Source organism: Maniola hyperantus, chromosome 24 (genome assembly GCF_902806685.2).
Source record: "Maniola hyperantus chromosome 24, iAphHyp1.2, whole genome shotgun sequence".
Lineage (NCBI taxonomy): Eukaryota > Metazoa > Arthropoda > Insecta > Lepidoptera > Nymphalidae > Maniola > Maniola hyperantus.
The window spans coordinates 2,822,983-2,837,713 of NC_048559.1; the positions used below are offsets into that span (position 1 = coordinate 2,822,983).

The 14,731-nt window shown below is 39.1% G+C and overlaps 1 protein-coding gene across 1 annotated transcript in view; it reads left to right on the forward strand.

Moving 5' to 3' along the window:
• Positions 1-14,731, forward strand: part of osy (ABC transporter oskyddad) — a 59,727-nt gene that overhangs the window by 23,833 nt on the left and 21,163 nt on the right. Inside the window, exons 2-6 of the mRNA XM_034981540.2 lie at positions 4,947-5,215; positions 6,311-6,470; positions 11,365-11,501; positions 12,142-12,267; positions 13,901-13,994. Of these exons, the coding sequence (XP_034837431.1) occupies positions 4,956-5,215; positions 6,311-6,470; positions 11,365-11,501; positions 12,142-12,267; positions 13,901-13,994 (777 nt within the window). The 5' untranslated portion in view covers positions 4,947-4,955. The remainder of the gene's footprint in view (positions 1-4,946; positions 5,216-6,310; positions 6,471-11,364; positions 11,502-12,141; positions 12,268-13,900; positions 13,995-14,731) is intronic.

Here is a 14,731-nt window from a genome sequence, read left to right on the forward strand (position 1 = left end):
TGCTGGCATTTTTATAATATTACAATCCATTTTATAATAGAATTTCCAAGAAAACAGTTATATTTCGAGGGCGCGTGAAAATTTTGGTCTAAAAGTATATGATATTTGACGATAAACTTGCTTTCCCTATCAAATTTCAGACACTAATAAACAAATACAAGTTTCACTTACCGCAAAATAAATTAACTTTTCACTTCAAAAATAGATATGTCACTTAGTGTAGTAAACACTGCATGCAGAATATCGAAATAATATAGCATTGGAGTAATATTTATTCACAATTTCTCTTTTAGCTGCATAAAAGCGCAAAAAGGGTGCTGGTTTGTAGTTTTAGCTGCATAATGGGTAACATACACTCTCTTTATCAGCCAATGTTCAGCTCTTTGGGCGGCTGTTACCTTTAATAATGCTTATATAATGCTGATATAACGCAGTTGTGGGCAGTTAATCAGCTAGTTGCTGAATAATTTGTGCCCAAATCAGAGTTATATCTTCTGAGGATGCTATTATTCAGCTATTATTCAGCTATTATATAGAACGTTTATGCAGCTAAAGTTTCCAATGTGGACGGTAAATCAGTTGATATGCAGCACTTTTGTGTTACTTGGGTTTGAATCGACAATAAGAAAAGTGCATGTTTTTACGTGCCTGTAGCAACAGATATCCTTAAACAGCTAGCAAATATGGCGGAGGTACATTAAAAATTAAAGCTGTGATAGCCTAGTGGTTAGGACGTCCACCTTCTAATCGGAGGTCGGGGATTCGATGCCGGGCACGCATTTCTAACTTTTCAGAGTTATGTGCGTTTTTAAGTAAAATATCACTTGCTTTAACGGTGAAGGAAAACATCGTGAGGAAACCATGCATGCCTGTGAGTTCTCTATAATGTTATCAAAGGTGTCTGAAGTCTGCCAATTCGCCAGTGTGGTAGACTATGGCCAAAACCCTTCTCACTCTGAGAGGAGACCCGTGCTCAGGGACGTGCAGGTCATAGGGGCATAAATGCACTGCTTACCCTAGTTGTAATCGCTCAATGCATTTTTTTCATTATGACCTGCCAATAAACAGGTTCCTAGCTAACTAATGCCTACCCCGGCTTCAAACCTGTGCACGCCACTGCCATGCTCTGTAGTGAGCGGGCGATGGATTGATCATGATGATGATGATACCTAATGTTTTTACGTGCCTTTAGTAACTGATATCTTTAAATTGGCAAGAGGTACAAGCACATGCAAACTGTGGAACCAACTCCCATCGGCGGTGTTCCCACTAGATTACAACATGGGGTTATTCAAGGGGCGGACCAACAAATTCCTAAAAGGCCGGCAACGCATCGGCGGTTCCTCTGGTGCTGCAAATGTTCATGGGCGGCGGTAATCACTTAACACCAGGTGACGCGCCTGCTCGTTTGCACGCTCTATTAAAAGTAGGTACACACTAGCACTACTCCCACGTATAGCTATTATGACGTAGGCATCCGCTACGAAAGGATTTTTGAAAATTAAACCCTTAAGCGGGGGGGAAATAGGGTTTTGAAATTTGTGTAGTCCACGCGGACGAAGTCGCGAGCATAAGCTAGTTCTTTATAAATAACATCACATACCTACTTATTTCACATAGGTGCATCGTGCTATAAATAACCTTTACAAAACCTTTAAAACTGAAGGATAACTAAGTAGGTAGGTACCTAACTCAAAAACTAATTTTATAGTTTATTTATTTAACAAGTTTACTTAGGTAGTTGAAAGTGCATTAGCTGAACAAACGAAAAACGCTTGTCGGAGTCATAAAACAAATTGAAAACCTCGATGCCCTTAACACAAATGAGAAATTTTTACCCAGAATACTATATGCTTCGTATCAGATTTTAGATCCCACCAACGTCCAACACGCCACCAACAAATGAGTAGATAGATATCCACCAACGTTAATAGAATTCGAACGTCGAAACACTTCACCGTTGTTGTAAACTGAATCTTAGACGCCTTGTTTTAAAGCTCAAGTTTGTTCATTACATCCGTGTCTATACAGCCAGTGCTCCAAGCGGAAACGTTATGAAATTAAAATCAGTGCTTGAATTTTTGACTTCAAATCAGTCCATTTTATAGTGCATTCAAAATAAACTTGCGTGTTTCCACTTAAGACTAATATTTTATTGCGCAACCAACCAGTGTTGATACTATTGAATTTACCCGCCACGACTTAATCCTATTGTTATTGCAAATGACGGTCTCAAGTGGAAACAGGCCAGTTTATTTTGAATGCACTATACCTTGACGTTATTGTGTTTCAACTCTCGAATTCTATTAACGTTGGTGAGATGTAAAATCTTGTACTAAGCATACAGTATTGACAATGCTAAAGCATTTGGTTACAACTTAGGTAAAGAGCAAGGTACAAGCGAGGGCATGACGCAAGGGCCAATCCTAATTTGGTTGGAAATTATAGAAATCTGAATAGAGATACGTTCTGTCACCGTTTTATGACTCAATCACTGCTGTATGCCGGAAAATCAAAGAGTTTGCACGGGAATTTCAAAAAATCTAAACCCACGCGGATGCTGGCGTGCGGCCAATGATAAGGCGATTACACTCTTCTCTAATGAAATCCTTTCTTTTGTAAAGAAGCACTTTCAACGCTAGCACACGACGTCACACACACACAGCTGTGATCCCCGCTGCTGCTCCTCCGTGGTGCCGGCCTGACACCTACCTATTTAGGTAAATTAGAAAACGCTACATTTAAAAAATAATAAATATAATACTCGCTTACCATAATTTACCCCTCTTGCCTACCGCCATGATTGATAGCAGAACCAGGGGCTGAACAAGACTACGACGCGTTGTCGGCTGTCTTGTTAAAAATATTTCATCAGCTTTATCTTAACACAAAGTATAGTAAACAAACGACTAATAAAAACATGACAATTTAATACAAACATAATACAAACATAAAAAGGATCAAATGTCAAGTACAAAGTATAATGCAACAGCCACACAAAAAGCCTCCCATTGTCATTGTTAAACTGTGGTCATAAAACCTTTGTGATGTCTAATAATTATAAGACGACTATTAGACGTTAGGTTTTAACACATGGATTTATAAGTCAAAGTCAAAGTCAAATGATTTACTTTTTTGTCGTATCATATCAGTAGTCATCAGTCCTATCAACTGTCTTTGTTTTTCCCAGCGTTCTGGATACATCCTGTATAAAAACCAGTCTTTATAGTTTTCAAATTAAGTTTAGTCAAAAACTCTATAAACGTAACCGATTGACATGGTAATATTTTGTTTACATTTCATTAATAGAAAAAGAAACTTGAAAGAGTAAAAATAATATTATTCAATCGTAATGAAAAATAAACGTAATACTCGTATGTGAGTACTTGTGGCCAATTTTCCGTGCCAGTGATGTTTACAATTATATTTAGACAAAAAAATTTGATTGGGTGTATTTGGTAGGTATACTAAATAACTTTAGGTTAATAATTTTTTACTGACTTTCAGGAATCGCTAGGTATATCTTATACTAGGGGATACCCGCGACTTCGTACGCGTGGAATTGAGTTTTTTAAAATCCCGTAGGAACTCTTTGGTTTTCCGGGATAAAAAGTAGCCTATGTCCTTCCCCGGTATGCAAGTTATCTCTGTACCAAATTTCGTCGAAATCGGTTGAAGGGATGAGCCGTGAAAACCGGCTACTTTTTATCCCGGAAAAACAAAGAGTTCCCACGGGATTTTTAAAAACTAAATCCACGCGGACGAAGTCGCAGGCATCCTCTAGTGTTTCTATAAAAGTGAACATTACTGAGATGAAAAGCCATTTTCAATAACCTTTAGCCTCGTGTATTTTTTTTTAAAGTAATTAAAAAGTCCGGTTTTTCTAAATATAGAGCTAAAATATCCGGAAGTTTTCCGAAACAAATTAATTTTCCCGAGCCATCTGGAAACTTGAGCTGACTTTGTATGTAGGTTTTCTTTTAAAAGTAGAACTTTTATAAGAGCGGATTTTCGAAAATTCCATCTGAGCAAACGGGACGATTATAAAAAGTGTAATTCTAATCCATACTAATATTATAAATGCGAAAGTGTGTCTGACTGTCTGCTAGCTTTTCACAGCCCAACTGCAGGTTAACCGATTTTGATGAAAATTGGTACACCTTTTTATTCTCCAAAATTAAAAAGTTTCCACGGGATTTTTTAAAAAACTTAATCCACGCGAAGTCGCGTGCATCAACTAGTCATAAATAACGAAAAGTGGGTCTTTCTGACTGCTAGCTTTTCACGGCCCATCCATTAAACCGATTTCGATGAAATTTGGTACAGAGATAGCTTGCATCCCGGGAAACGACATAAGCTATTTTTAGTTCTGAAAAATCAAACAATTCCCACGGGACTTTTGAAAACTTAAATACATGACGAACGAAGTCGTTTTTAGGGTTCCGTACCTCAAAAGGAAAAACGGAACCCTTATAGGATCATTTTGTTGTCTGTCTGTCTGGTATGTCTGCCGGTCTGTCAAGAAACCTACAGGGTCCTGTTGACCTAGAATCATGACATTTGGCAGGTAGGTAGGTCTTATAGCAGACATTCGGGAAAAAATCTGAAAACCGTCAATTTGAGGTTACATCACACAAATTAAATTAAATTGTGGTCATGAAATAAAAATTATTATTTTCTATTTTCGAAGTAAGATGACTATATCAAGTGGGGTATCATAAGAAAGAGCTTCACTTGTGCATTCTAAAACAGATTTTTATTTATTTTTATGCATCATAGTTTTTAAATTATCGTGCTAAATGTCGAAAAAATACGACTGTAGTACGGAACTCTCGTTGCGCGAGCCTGACTCGCACTTGACTGGTTTTTTTTTTTTTTTTTTTTTCATTACTACCTATCTAGTATATGAAGTTTAATTTGTTTATTTTGTTATATTTTTGTTTCAGAAAACCACAATGCCGGCCTACGACAACGAAGGGGCGACCATATCAATGGAGGACGTCCGTGATCCCGACAATGGTACATTAAGAATAAGCACCATAGAAGACGAGCTTGCAGCCAGAAGGAACCGCATGTTCAAGACACAGCAGTCCACAGTAGCTTCTAGAAGACAGCAGGCGGTGTGCGTCAGAAGGGCACATAAGAAGTACGGGTCGAAGAAAAATCCGAATGTCATATTGGATGGGTTGAACATGACAGTACCTAAGGGGGCTATGTGAGTATACAATACACTATACCCTTTTTAGGGTTCCGTAGTTTTTTTTCATCAAAACCATATGTAATCTATGGATAGGATAGGTCTTCAAAAATCATATTGAGGTTTCTAATATAATTTTTTTCTAAACTGAATAGTTTGCGCGAGAGACACTTCCAAAGTAGTGGTAAAATATAATGTGTCCCCCCCCCCCTGTAACTTCTAAAATAACAGCGTGATAAAACTAAAAAAAATATATGATGTACATTACCATGCAAACTTCCACCGAAAATCTAGTACCTAAGTAGTTTTTGATTTATCGTTGCTAATTGTCGATAAAATACGATTGTACTACGGAACCCTCAGTGCGCGAGTCTGATTCGCACTTGGCCGGTTTTTTAATACTTTGTTTACTTAATTAAAATTCGTAATTCTTCGTTGTTAATTAATTATTTATTTTATTATTAAGAAAATAAAGTAACGTTGAAACAAAAAGTTTAGTGTCCAATGTGCAACTTTGATGTTTAGGTACCTACCTATTTTAAACGTGACTTTACTAAAGGTTAGGTACCTACGCTGTTTTAAACCCTATCAGGAAACGAATAAAGGCGATTACTACATGACCATTTTAGAAGTGCACATAAATGGGGAATTTTTAGTTAACTTTCTTTCTTTTGTTAGTTAACCTCAGGCATGCAGGTTTCCTCACGATTTTTTTCTTTCGACGTTAAAGCGAGTGATATTTTAATTACTTAAAAGCGCAAATAACTCCGATAAGTTAGAGGTGCGGGCCCGGGATCGAACCCCTGACCTCCAATTAGGAGGCGGCCGTCCTAGCCACTAGGCTATCACCGCCTGTTGTCTTAGAATTATTAAAGGCAAGAAGCAATGTCTTATAGCACAAGTAAAGCGAAAAATCCGGAAACTATAAACTAGCAATTACAAACTTATAATATTTCCAGTTAGAAATAATTTATGCAACAAGATAAATAGGTTTAGTGTACCTAATTATCTTGTTGCATAAATATTTCTTCTTCCAATGTACGTAACCCTCGGCGCGCAAGTCCAACTCGCATTTGGCCGGTTTTTTTAAAGATCACTTTTATTTCCTTACAGATACGGTTTACTGGGAGCATCAGGCTGTGGTAAAACAACACTCCTCTCCTGCATAGTCGGGAGGCGGCGACTGAACTCTGGTGACATATGGGTACTTGGCGGAAGACCTGGTGGACCTGGCAGTGGAGTACCCGGACCTAGGATAGGATACATGCCACAGGTAGTTTAACCTATTTCTAAATATATAAAACGAAAAGGTGACTGACTGACTGACTGACTGACTGATCTATCAACGCACAGCTCAAACTACTGCACGGATCGGGCTGAAATTTGGCATGCAGATAGCTATTATGACGTAAGCATCAGCTAAGAAAGGATTTTTGAAAATTCAACCCGTAAGGGGGTGAAATATGGGTTTGAAATTTGTGTAGTCCACGCAGACGAAGTCGCGAGCGTAAGCTTGTAATAAAATAATTCTAAACACTGATTGACTGACTATAATAACGCACTATACAATGAACCAAAAGCTAATCCGCTGAAACAGGTCGAATCTGTATGGTGCAACATGCAGCACGCGACATGCACCGCCCGCCCTCCCACCCCCAAACATGCAGGAAAAAGCAGCCACCAGGCAAGGAATACGCACCATCACCACCACACCACAAATCCACCACAAATCTCAAAACACACTTGAGTGTGTTTTGGGATTTGTGTGCTTGACCTGAAATTTTCACAGTATTTCTATTACCGCTATAATAACAAATACTAAAAATTTCAAAATTGCCGCCATAAAAAAATATATTATTTCTTTTAGAATGGTATGGGACCCTTCGTGTGCGAGTCCGTCTCGCACTTGACCGATTTTATTATAAGTATTGGAGCCGATTCTCTTGTACACAATCTCTAAACTAAACTAAATTAACTGGTGTAAATCTGGTGCTATCCCTTTCTGCAGGCAAAATAATGACAGGGATAGCAATAGATTTAGACATATCATTTTAGTTTAGTTTGGAGATTGTGTACAACGGAATTAGCCACATTATCTCAAGGTCAGATAATACATAAGGTAATGTGCTTCAGTGCACCGTATGATATTACAAAATATCGATTACGACCACCGTCGTAATCAATATCAAAGTCAAAGTCAAGTCAAAGTCAAAACGTTTAATTCAAAGTAAAAAAAATTACGCTTTATGATAGTCGGTTTGCATTTTGTAAGATGATATTATAGTGGTGATAATTTTTAGAATTACAATTAGAATTTGTTTATTAATCACTTGGTACACAATCAATTAATTTACAAAACCACTATAATAATTAATAATCAGTAAAATAATATGTGTAAACAAAAACAACACAATCGATAGAACTGCATTAGTGAAACACTGCGTCGCAATTCTATCGCCCATCCCTGGAGCAATGAAACAATTATTTGCTAGAGATTACAAAAAACCGGCCAAGTGCGAGTCATGCTCGCGCAACGAGAGTTCCGTACTACAGTCGTATTTTTTCAATATTTTGCACGATAATTCAAAAACTATGACGCATAAAAACAAAAATCTGTTTTAGAATGTACAGGTGAAGACCTTTCATATGATACCCCACTTGATATACTTATCTTACTTCGAAAATTTATTGAAAATACTAATTATGAGTTCGTGACCACAATTTAATTTTTTTTGTGTGATGTAACCACAAATTCACGATTTTCAGATTTTTCCCGAATGTTTGCTATAAGACCTACCTACCTGCCAAATTTCATGATTCTAGGTCAACAGGAAGTACCCTGTAGGTTTCTTGACAGACCGACAGACAGACAGACAACAAAGCGATCTGATAAGGGGTTCCGTTTTTCCTATTGAGGTACGGAACCCTAAAAATATCGGTCAAGTGCGAGTTGGATTTGCGCAGGAAAGGTTCCGTACAAGAAATAACACTGCTTAATTTTTTAAATTTGAAAGACGGCCGATTTTCCCTAATTTCCATAAACACCAGAATTTCCATGATTGTGACCAATGTCAATGAGAAGCAAAATACTATGTACCTATCTAGGTAATAGTCAATTGACGACGTAGTAAATATGTCCATTACTGGTGAAGTAGATGTACTTAAATTTTATTATCAGTAATTTACTCCCATTTTATCATAATACACCCATAGAGTTATGATACATCACTGAATACACCCAACATCATTGTAAGTAACTACTTATAGTCCGTACAAAATGACTCCTCACGCGCCATTTTAACTCTATGGATATCTACGCCATACGTCCGATTTGAATCCGAGGCACATCCGAGATATTCTCACGGACGACGGAGAGAACTCGGATGACGGAAGTTGGAGCTAGTACGTAAGTTACCATATACACAGTTCTTATTTTCGCGGATTCGGATCGGATGCTGTGCGTGATCGCCCTTAGGCCTCGTCTACAGAGACGCGGGGCGTCGCGCGTTGCGATGGGCGGCGCGGCCCGCACTGAATTTAAACATATGGCGTTGTATGAGTGCGTTTACGGAGAAGCAATTTTACACGCGTTTGTTTGAGATGGAGCGTTTTTTGTGGCCGAGCCCGCGGATGGCATCGACGCGTCCCACGCGGCGTTCATCGTGGCAGCGCACGCGGCAGCAATTCTCGATGAAGCGATGCCCGCAGCGGAACCTTCTGCCAGTCTTGCCTGCGTGCAACGCTGCGGGCACAGCGGCGGGCACCGCCACTCTTCCCGCCTCGCATCTCTATGAACAACATCGTATATTGCCATAAATGTTTGTGATTACGCGTGCGATGCTAAGTGCCGCTTCACGGGCCGCCTCACCGTAAACAAAAAAAAACGTACGACGCGCCGCGAGATGCCACGCCACACGCGACGCGCGACGCCCGGCGTCCCCATACACGAGACCTTAGTGATGCTACGACATTTAAGAGGCGCTATGGCTTAGCTACCAAGTAGGTAATTAACGGAAACATGTCAATCAATGTTAATTTTTTACATCCTCAATTTACGTCATAAAACTGCCATATCTAACACTTAAGATCTTGAATCGGCAAAAAATTTAACTAATGACTTCAAAATTATGTGGTTAGTGGTATAAAAACTGATAATTTTAACTTTTGCGTTGTAATTTCTAGGGTTCCGTAGTTAACAAAGAACCCTTGTAATTTCGCCATGTGCGTTTGTCTGTCCTTTCGTTCTCTATGCTGATTTTTGTTAGAGTAAATGTACTAGCTAGCTTGTACATAGCTAGCTGAGTGGTTATTTTTGATTTGATATACATATTAGTGGATGTACAGAATGTAACCAGAACCCTGGCAAAAACGAATACAGGTGATAGTAGATGAATGATTAATGACGAATGATTAATGATAAGGTACTACAAAAATAACGCGGAATAAATAAAAAAAAATCCTATAATTTTGTTAATGTTTACAATTGGTATAATATTACAAATAAAACAGCTGACTGACGCTAGAAGTCAACGAACGTTGCGTAAGTAGACCACTCGGAGTCAATGCCGCGGGGTAGGCGGGGCATTGACCCGAGTTTTGCACGCTATTCGTTGCGGGTTTGAAAAATACTAAATCACTAAAACTACAAAATGAGGCAAATGGTTATTGGTATTGTATTGTGTTTAGATAGTATAACAATAACGCTAAGTTTTTACTAGCGTTCTGGTTACACCCTGTAGTATAACGAAGTTAAAAGAAAAACTATCACAGCGAAGTAGACTTTATGCGTTAGCGAATAATAGTCGACCAACTTATAAAATGTACTTGTACAGTAGTCGAATGAAATTAAGTCACTGACAATAAATGAAGTTATATTGTGACTGGCCACTGCGGAACCCTTCACTGCGCGTGGCCCGACCCGCACTTGATCGGGTTTTAATCTAAGTACATTGTAATAACATAAGATTTGATGTCTTTTATAGCACTGTGTGACCTAAACCTGCACTTAAGTAACAGTTAACCGGAACTTAAGTAGTCCATTATATTATTTAATAACACCTTACAAAAATGAATCTATTTATATCACAAACTATGCTCGCGACTTTATCCGCGTGGACTACACAAATTTCAAACCCCTATTTCAACCCCTTAGGGGCTAAATTTTCAAAAATCCTTTCTTGGCGGATGTCTACGTCATAATAGCTATCTGCATGCCAAATTTCAGCCCGATCCTTCCAGTAGTTTGAGCTGTGCGTTGATAGATCAGTCAGTCAGTCAATCCTTTTATAGGTATATTTAGATTTTGTGGTGTACCTACAATAAAAGTATATTGGGGCCGATTCTCTTGTAACACAATCTCTAAACTAAACTAAATTGACAGGTCTAAATCTAGTGCTATACTTTTCCGCAAGCTGTTGCTTGCTTATGAAAGGGATAGCAATAGATTTAGACGTGCCATATTAGTTTGGTTTAGAGATTGTGTACAACGTAATTAGCCACATGCATTAATTAATTAATTAATGTGGTGCTGGAGGCGGATGTTACGGATTCCGTGGACTGCCAAGCGCACAAACGTGTCTATCCTTTCGCAACTCGGAATCACTGCTCGACTCACCTCCATATGTTTCCAACGACTGCTCTTTTATTTCGGCCACATAAATAATAATAAAATAAATAATAAAAAGTATATTTATTTAAGAAAAAATATTTACAGGTTACACAAATTCAGGTATAATCATAAACTCGAAGCATGAGTTTTTCCGTATACCGAAGCCGTTAACATTAGGTATCTACACGTCACACATATCTAATTAAAAGCTAAATAACAATTACTTATAAACTAACAACATTGAACCAAATGTACGATATTTTAAAACTTATTATTATTACTATACTATATACTTATATAACTTATTATTGGGACAGCTTAGAAAAGCTAATAGTGACGGGCAATACTGAGGGCAAAAGAGCAAGAAGCCGCTCACCAACCAGGTGGTCAGACGAGTTAAAGGGATCCAGCAGGTGTGGATTTTATCACATAGTTAAGATGGCCACCAACAGAAGCCGGTGGAAACAGATAATCCATTCGAGGGAAGTTTGCCAGGACCACGATCTTCAGCAATGAAGGAACGACCAGAGAGAGAGACTAATTAATTAATTGTTCGCAGGAAACAGCACTATTCGGCGAGTTCTCGATCCGCGAGACGATGATCTACTTCGGCTGGATAGCCGGGATGAGCACTAAGGAGGTGGATGAGAGAATAGACTTCCTTGTTAATTTGCTGCAACTACCAAACCCTACAAGGTATTTTAGCTTCTTACAGGCAGTGACGGATTTGCCCTAAGGCCCAGTAGGCTCGGGCCCAGGGCGGCCAGATAATTATTAGGGGCGGCCAATCGTGGCAACAAAATCACTGATGTTATGATAAAATTCAGTACCCTTATTATACATGCGAAAGTGTGTTTGTTTATTGGTTTGTTGGTTTGTCCTTCAATCACGTCGCAACGGAGCAACGGATCGACGTGATTTTTTGCATGGGTATAGTTTAAGACCTGGAGAGTGACATAGGCTACGTTTTATCCCGGAAAATCAAAGAGTTCCCACGGGATTTTGAAAACCTAAATTCACGCGTACGAACTCACGGGCATCAGGTAATTATTTAATAATTTTGAAATGGAGTTATATTCAAAAAAATAGATGAAATTTGGTTAATTTTCCTCCCCCATAACCCAAAAGGAGCCTTAATAGCTCAACGGTTAAGGAGCGGACTGAATTCCGAAAGGTCGGCGGTTCAAACTCCACCCGTTGCATTATTGTCGCAACCACTCCTAGCACAAGCTTTTCGATTAGTTGGACGGGAAAGAGAAATATCAGCCAATTAACATGGCTTGTAAAAAAAAACTGCAAGCGATAGTTTATGGTTTTTTTTTAATATTTATTGCAGACAAGTAAAGGTTCTTTCTGGTGGTCAACAGCGGAGGGTATCTTTGGCTGCAGCACTTCTACATGACCCTGAACTACTCATTCTTGATGAACCTACAGTGGGAGTAGACCCTGTTTTGAGGCAGAGGTAAGAGAATTAATTCTTCTTCTTTCCTGAGAGCCAGCGCGTGTCAGACCTTCGTCTAAACATATAAAAGGAAAAGGTGACTGAGTGACTGAATGACTGACTGACTGACTGACTGATCTATCAACGCACAGCTCAAACTACTGGACGGATCGGGCTGAAATTTGGCATACAGATAGCTATTATGACGTAGGCATCCGCTAAGAAAGGATTTTTGAATATTCAACCCCTAAGGGGGTGAAATAGGGGTTTGAAGTTTGTGTAGTTCACGCGGACGAAGTCGCGGGAATAAGCTAGTTATTTTATAAAAGCTGAAAGTTTCTCGGCGTATTGTCCCCAGCACAGGTAGGAACGATCAGCACTACACAAATTTCAGACCCCTATTTCACCCCTTTAATTTGGGGTTGAAATTTCAAAAATTCTTTCTTAGCGGATGCTTACCTCATAATAGCTATCTGCATGCCAAACTTCAGCCCGATCCGTCCAGTAGTTTGAGCTGTGCGTTGATAGACCAGTCAGTCAGTATATATTTATTTATTTTACACTTATATTTTATTAGTAAACATGCTAGTAAAAACTATAGTTATAATAAGACGGCAAAGGTGCTAGGTTTAACGCCTTGACCTCCCCACATGAATGAGTAGTTAAAGTAATGGCAAAAAATAATGGCGTCTCATTTCCTTACTTAATGCCCCTTGACTGATGAACCTATTTAACATTTGTTTTTGCATATTATAAATTATAATATCATTGTAATAATAGTGATTTTGTATTGTATTGATAAAAGAATAAAGGTAATTCCCGTAATTTTAGGGTACCGTACCTCAAAAGGAAAAAAGGAACTCTTATAGAATCACAATGTTTTCTGTCTGTCTGTCGGTCGGTCCATCTGTCTGTCTTGTCTGTCACAAAAAAAAATTAAAATGATGTGTGGGTCTTCTCCGTTTGGCCGGAATGGCCAGACGGGGGTACGGGCCTCGAGGCTTGGCCCCCTTACCCGGGCATGGCGCTGGGCATCTCTGTGCCCAGGTGTTTGTCTTTTAGCCTAACCGGCTTGGGCCTGCCATTTTGGCTTTGGGCCCTGGTGGTTTGATTGTTTCTGCCTTGTTCACCGCGCAGCGGGTGGGTCAACCCACTTCGCCGCGCGCGGTTATGTTGTAGGTCCGTGATCACTGAATAATATAATAGTACACGACGGCGCTAGGTACGCTGTCCAGTGCAGAGGCGGGGTCTTGTAAAGTAATGGGTCTCGCGTCGTCGTGGTCGTCGTCGCTTATGTCGCCTGCGCGTTGTGCTGGTGACGGCGATCGAAGGAGCTCACGAGGTAGTGGACGCCCGGTCATCGATCGGGGGAAAGAGTTCACGAATAAAATGATTTACTAAATCACACATAGATGGCGCAGTCCGTCATTAAATTGCAGTGTTCTACATAAAAGTGTTAGATATCTTTTACAATGGTACGGAACCCTTCGTGTGTGAGTCCGACTCGCACTTGACCGGTTTTTTTTTGTTTAGAGACTGTGTATAGCAGAATTAGCTACATTATTTATCTTTATTGATTTTATTATGGGTATGTTAATTATGGTATGTTATGTTATGTATTTATTAAAGGAAGGTTTTTTAAATTTTTTTGCAGTATATGGGACCATTTAGTGGATATTACCAAAGGCGGCAAAACCACAGTCATTATCACTACACACTACATCGACGAGACAAAACAAGCCAATATCGTAAGTAAATATTGACCTCTTTTTTCTTTTTAGGGTTCCGTACCCGAAGGGTGCCAACGGGACCCTATTACTAAGCCTCCGCTGTCCGTCCGTCTGTCTGTCAATCAGTGGACTGTATTTCATGAACATAGTTTTCTTCACTCTACGCTCGTGAACTATAATAGGTAGGAAGTTGAAATTTCGACTGAATTTTCTATTTGCGTGAGCCTGACTCGCACTTGGCCGGTTTTTTTTATGACGGGACCTCCAAGTAAATGAGTAATATTAATTTTAAAATTTTCAAGGGTGGAGGTAAGTTATTCCAACACTACTTACATTGAAAACTGTGCATTTTTGATGAAGGTTTAAATTGCTTTATTTTGTTTATTCAAGTGAAAAGTATGTCAATATAGTCTTAGGGCCAACGCATATACCTAGTGGAGTCAAGCCGAGTCTAGTTTATTTACCTAAATAAACTAGACTCGGCTAAAAAAAATTATAATAATATACATTATAAGGATATAAATTTAATTATAAAATGTAGTAAAAAGCAAATATGTCATTTCTCGTTCAAAGAGCTGCATTGTATTATGGGCCTTTGAAAGTAGTTTCGATAGCTGCAAAGTGTCGCTACTAGATGGCATTAACAGTCACTTCAGTACTGAGTGAACATACATATCACAAATTTCGTCACTGGCAGCAAGCGAACCGTAGCTTAGCGATCAGAGCGTCAGGCGCGATCCCAGGAGACACGGGTT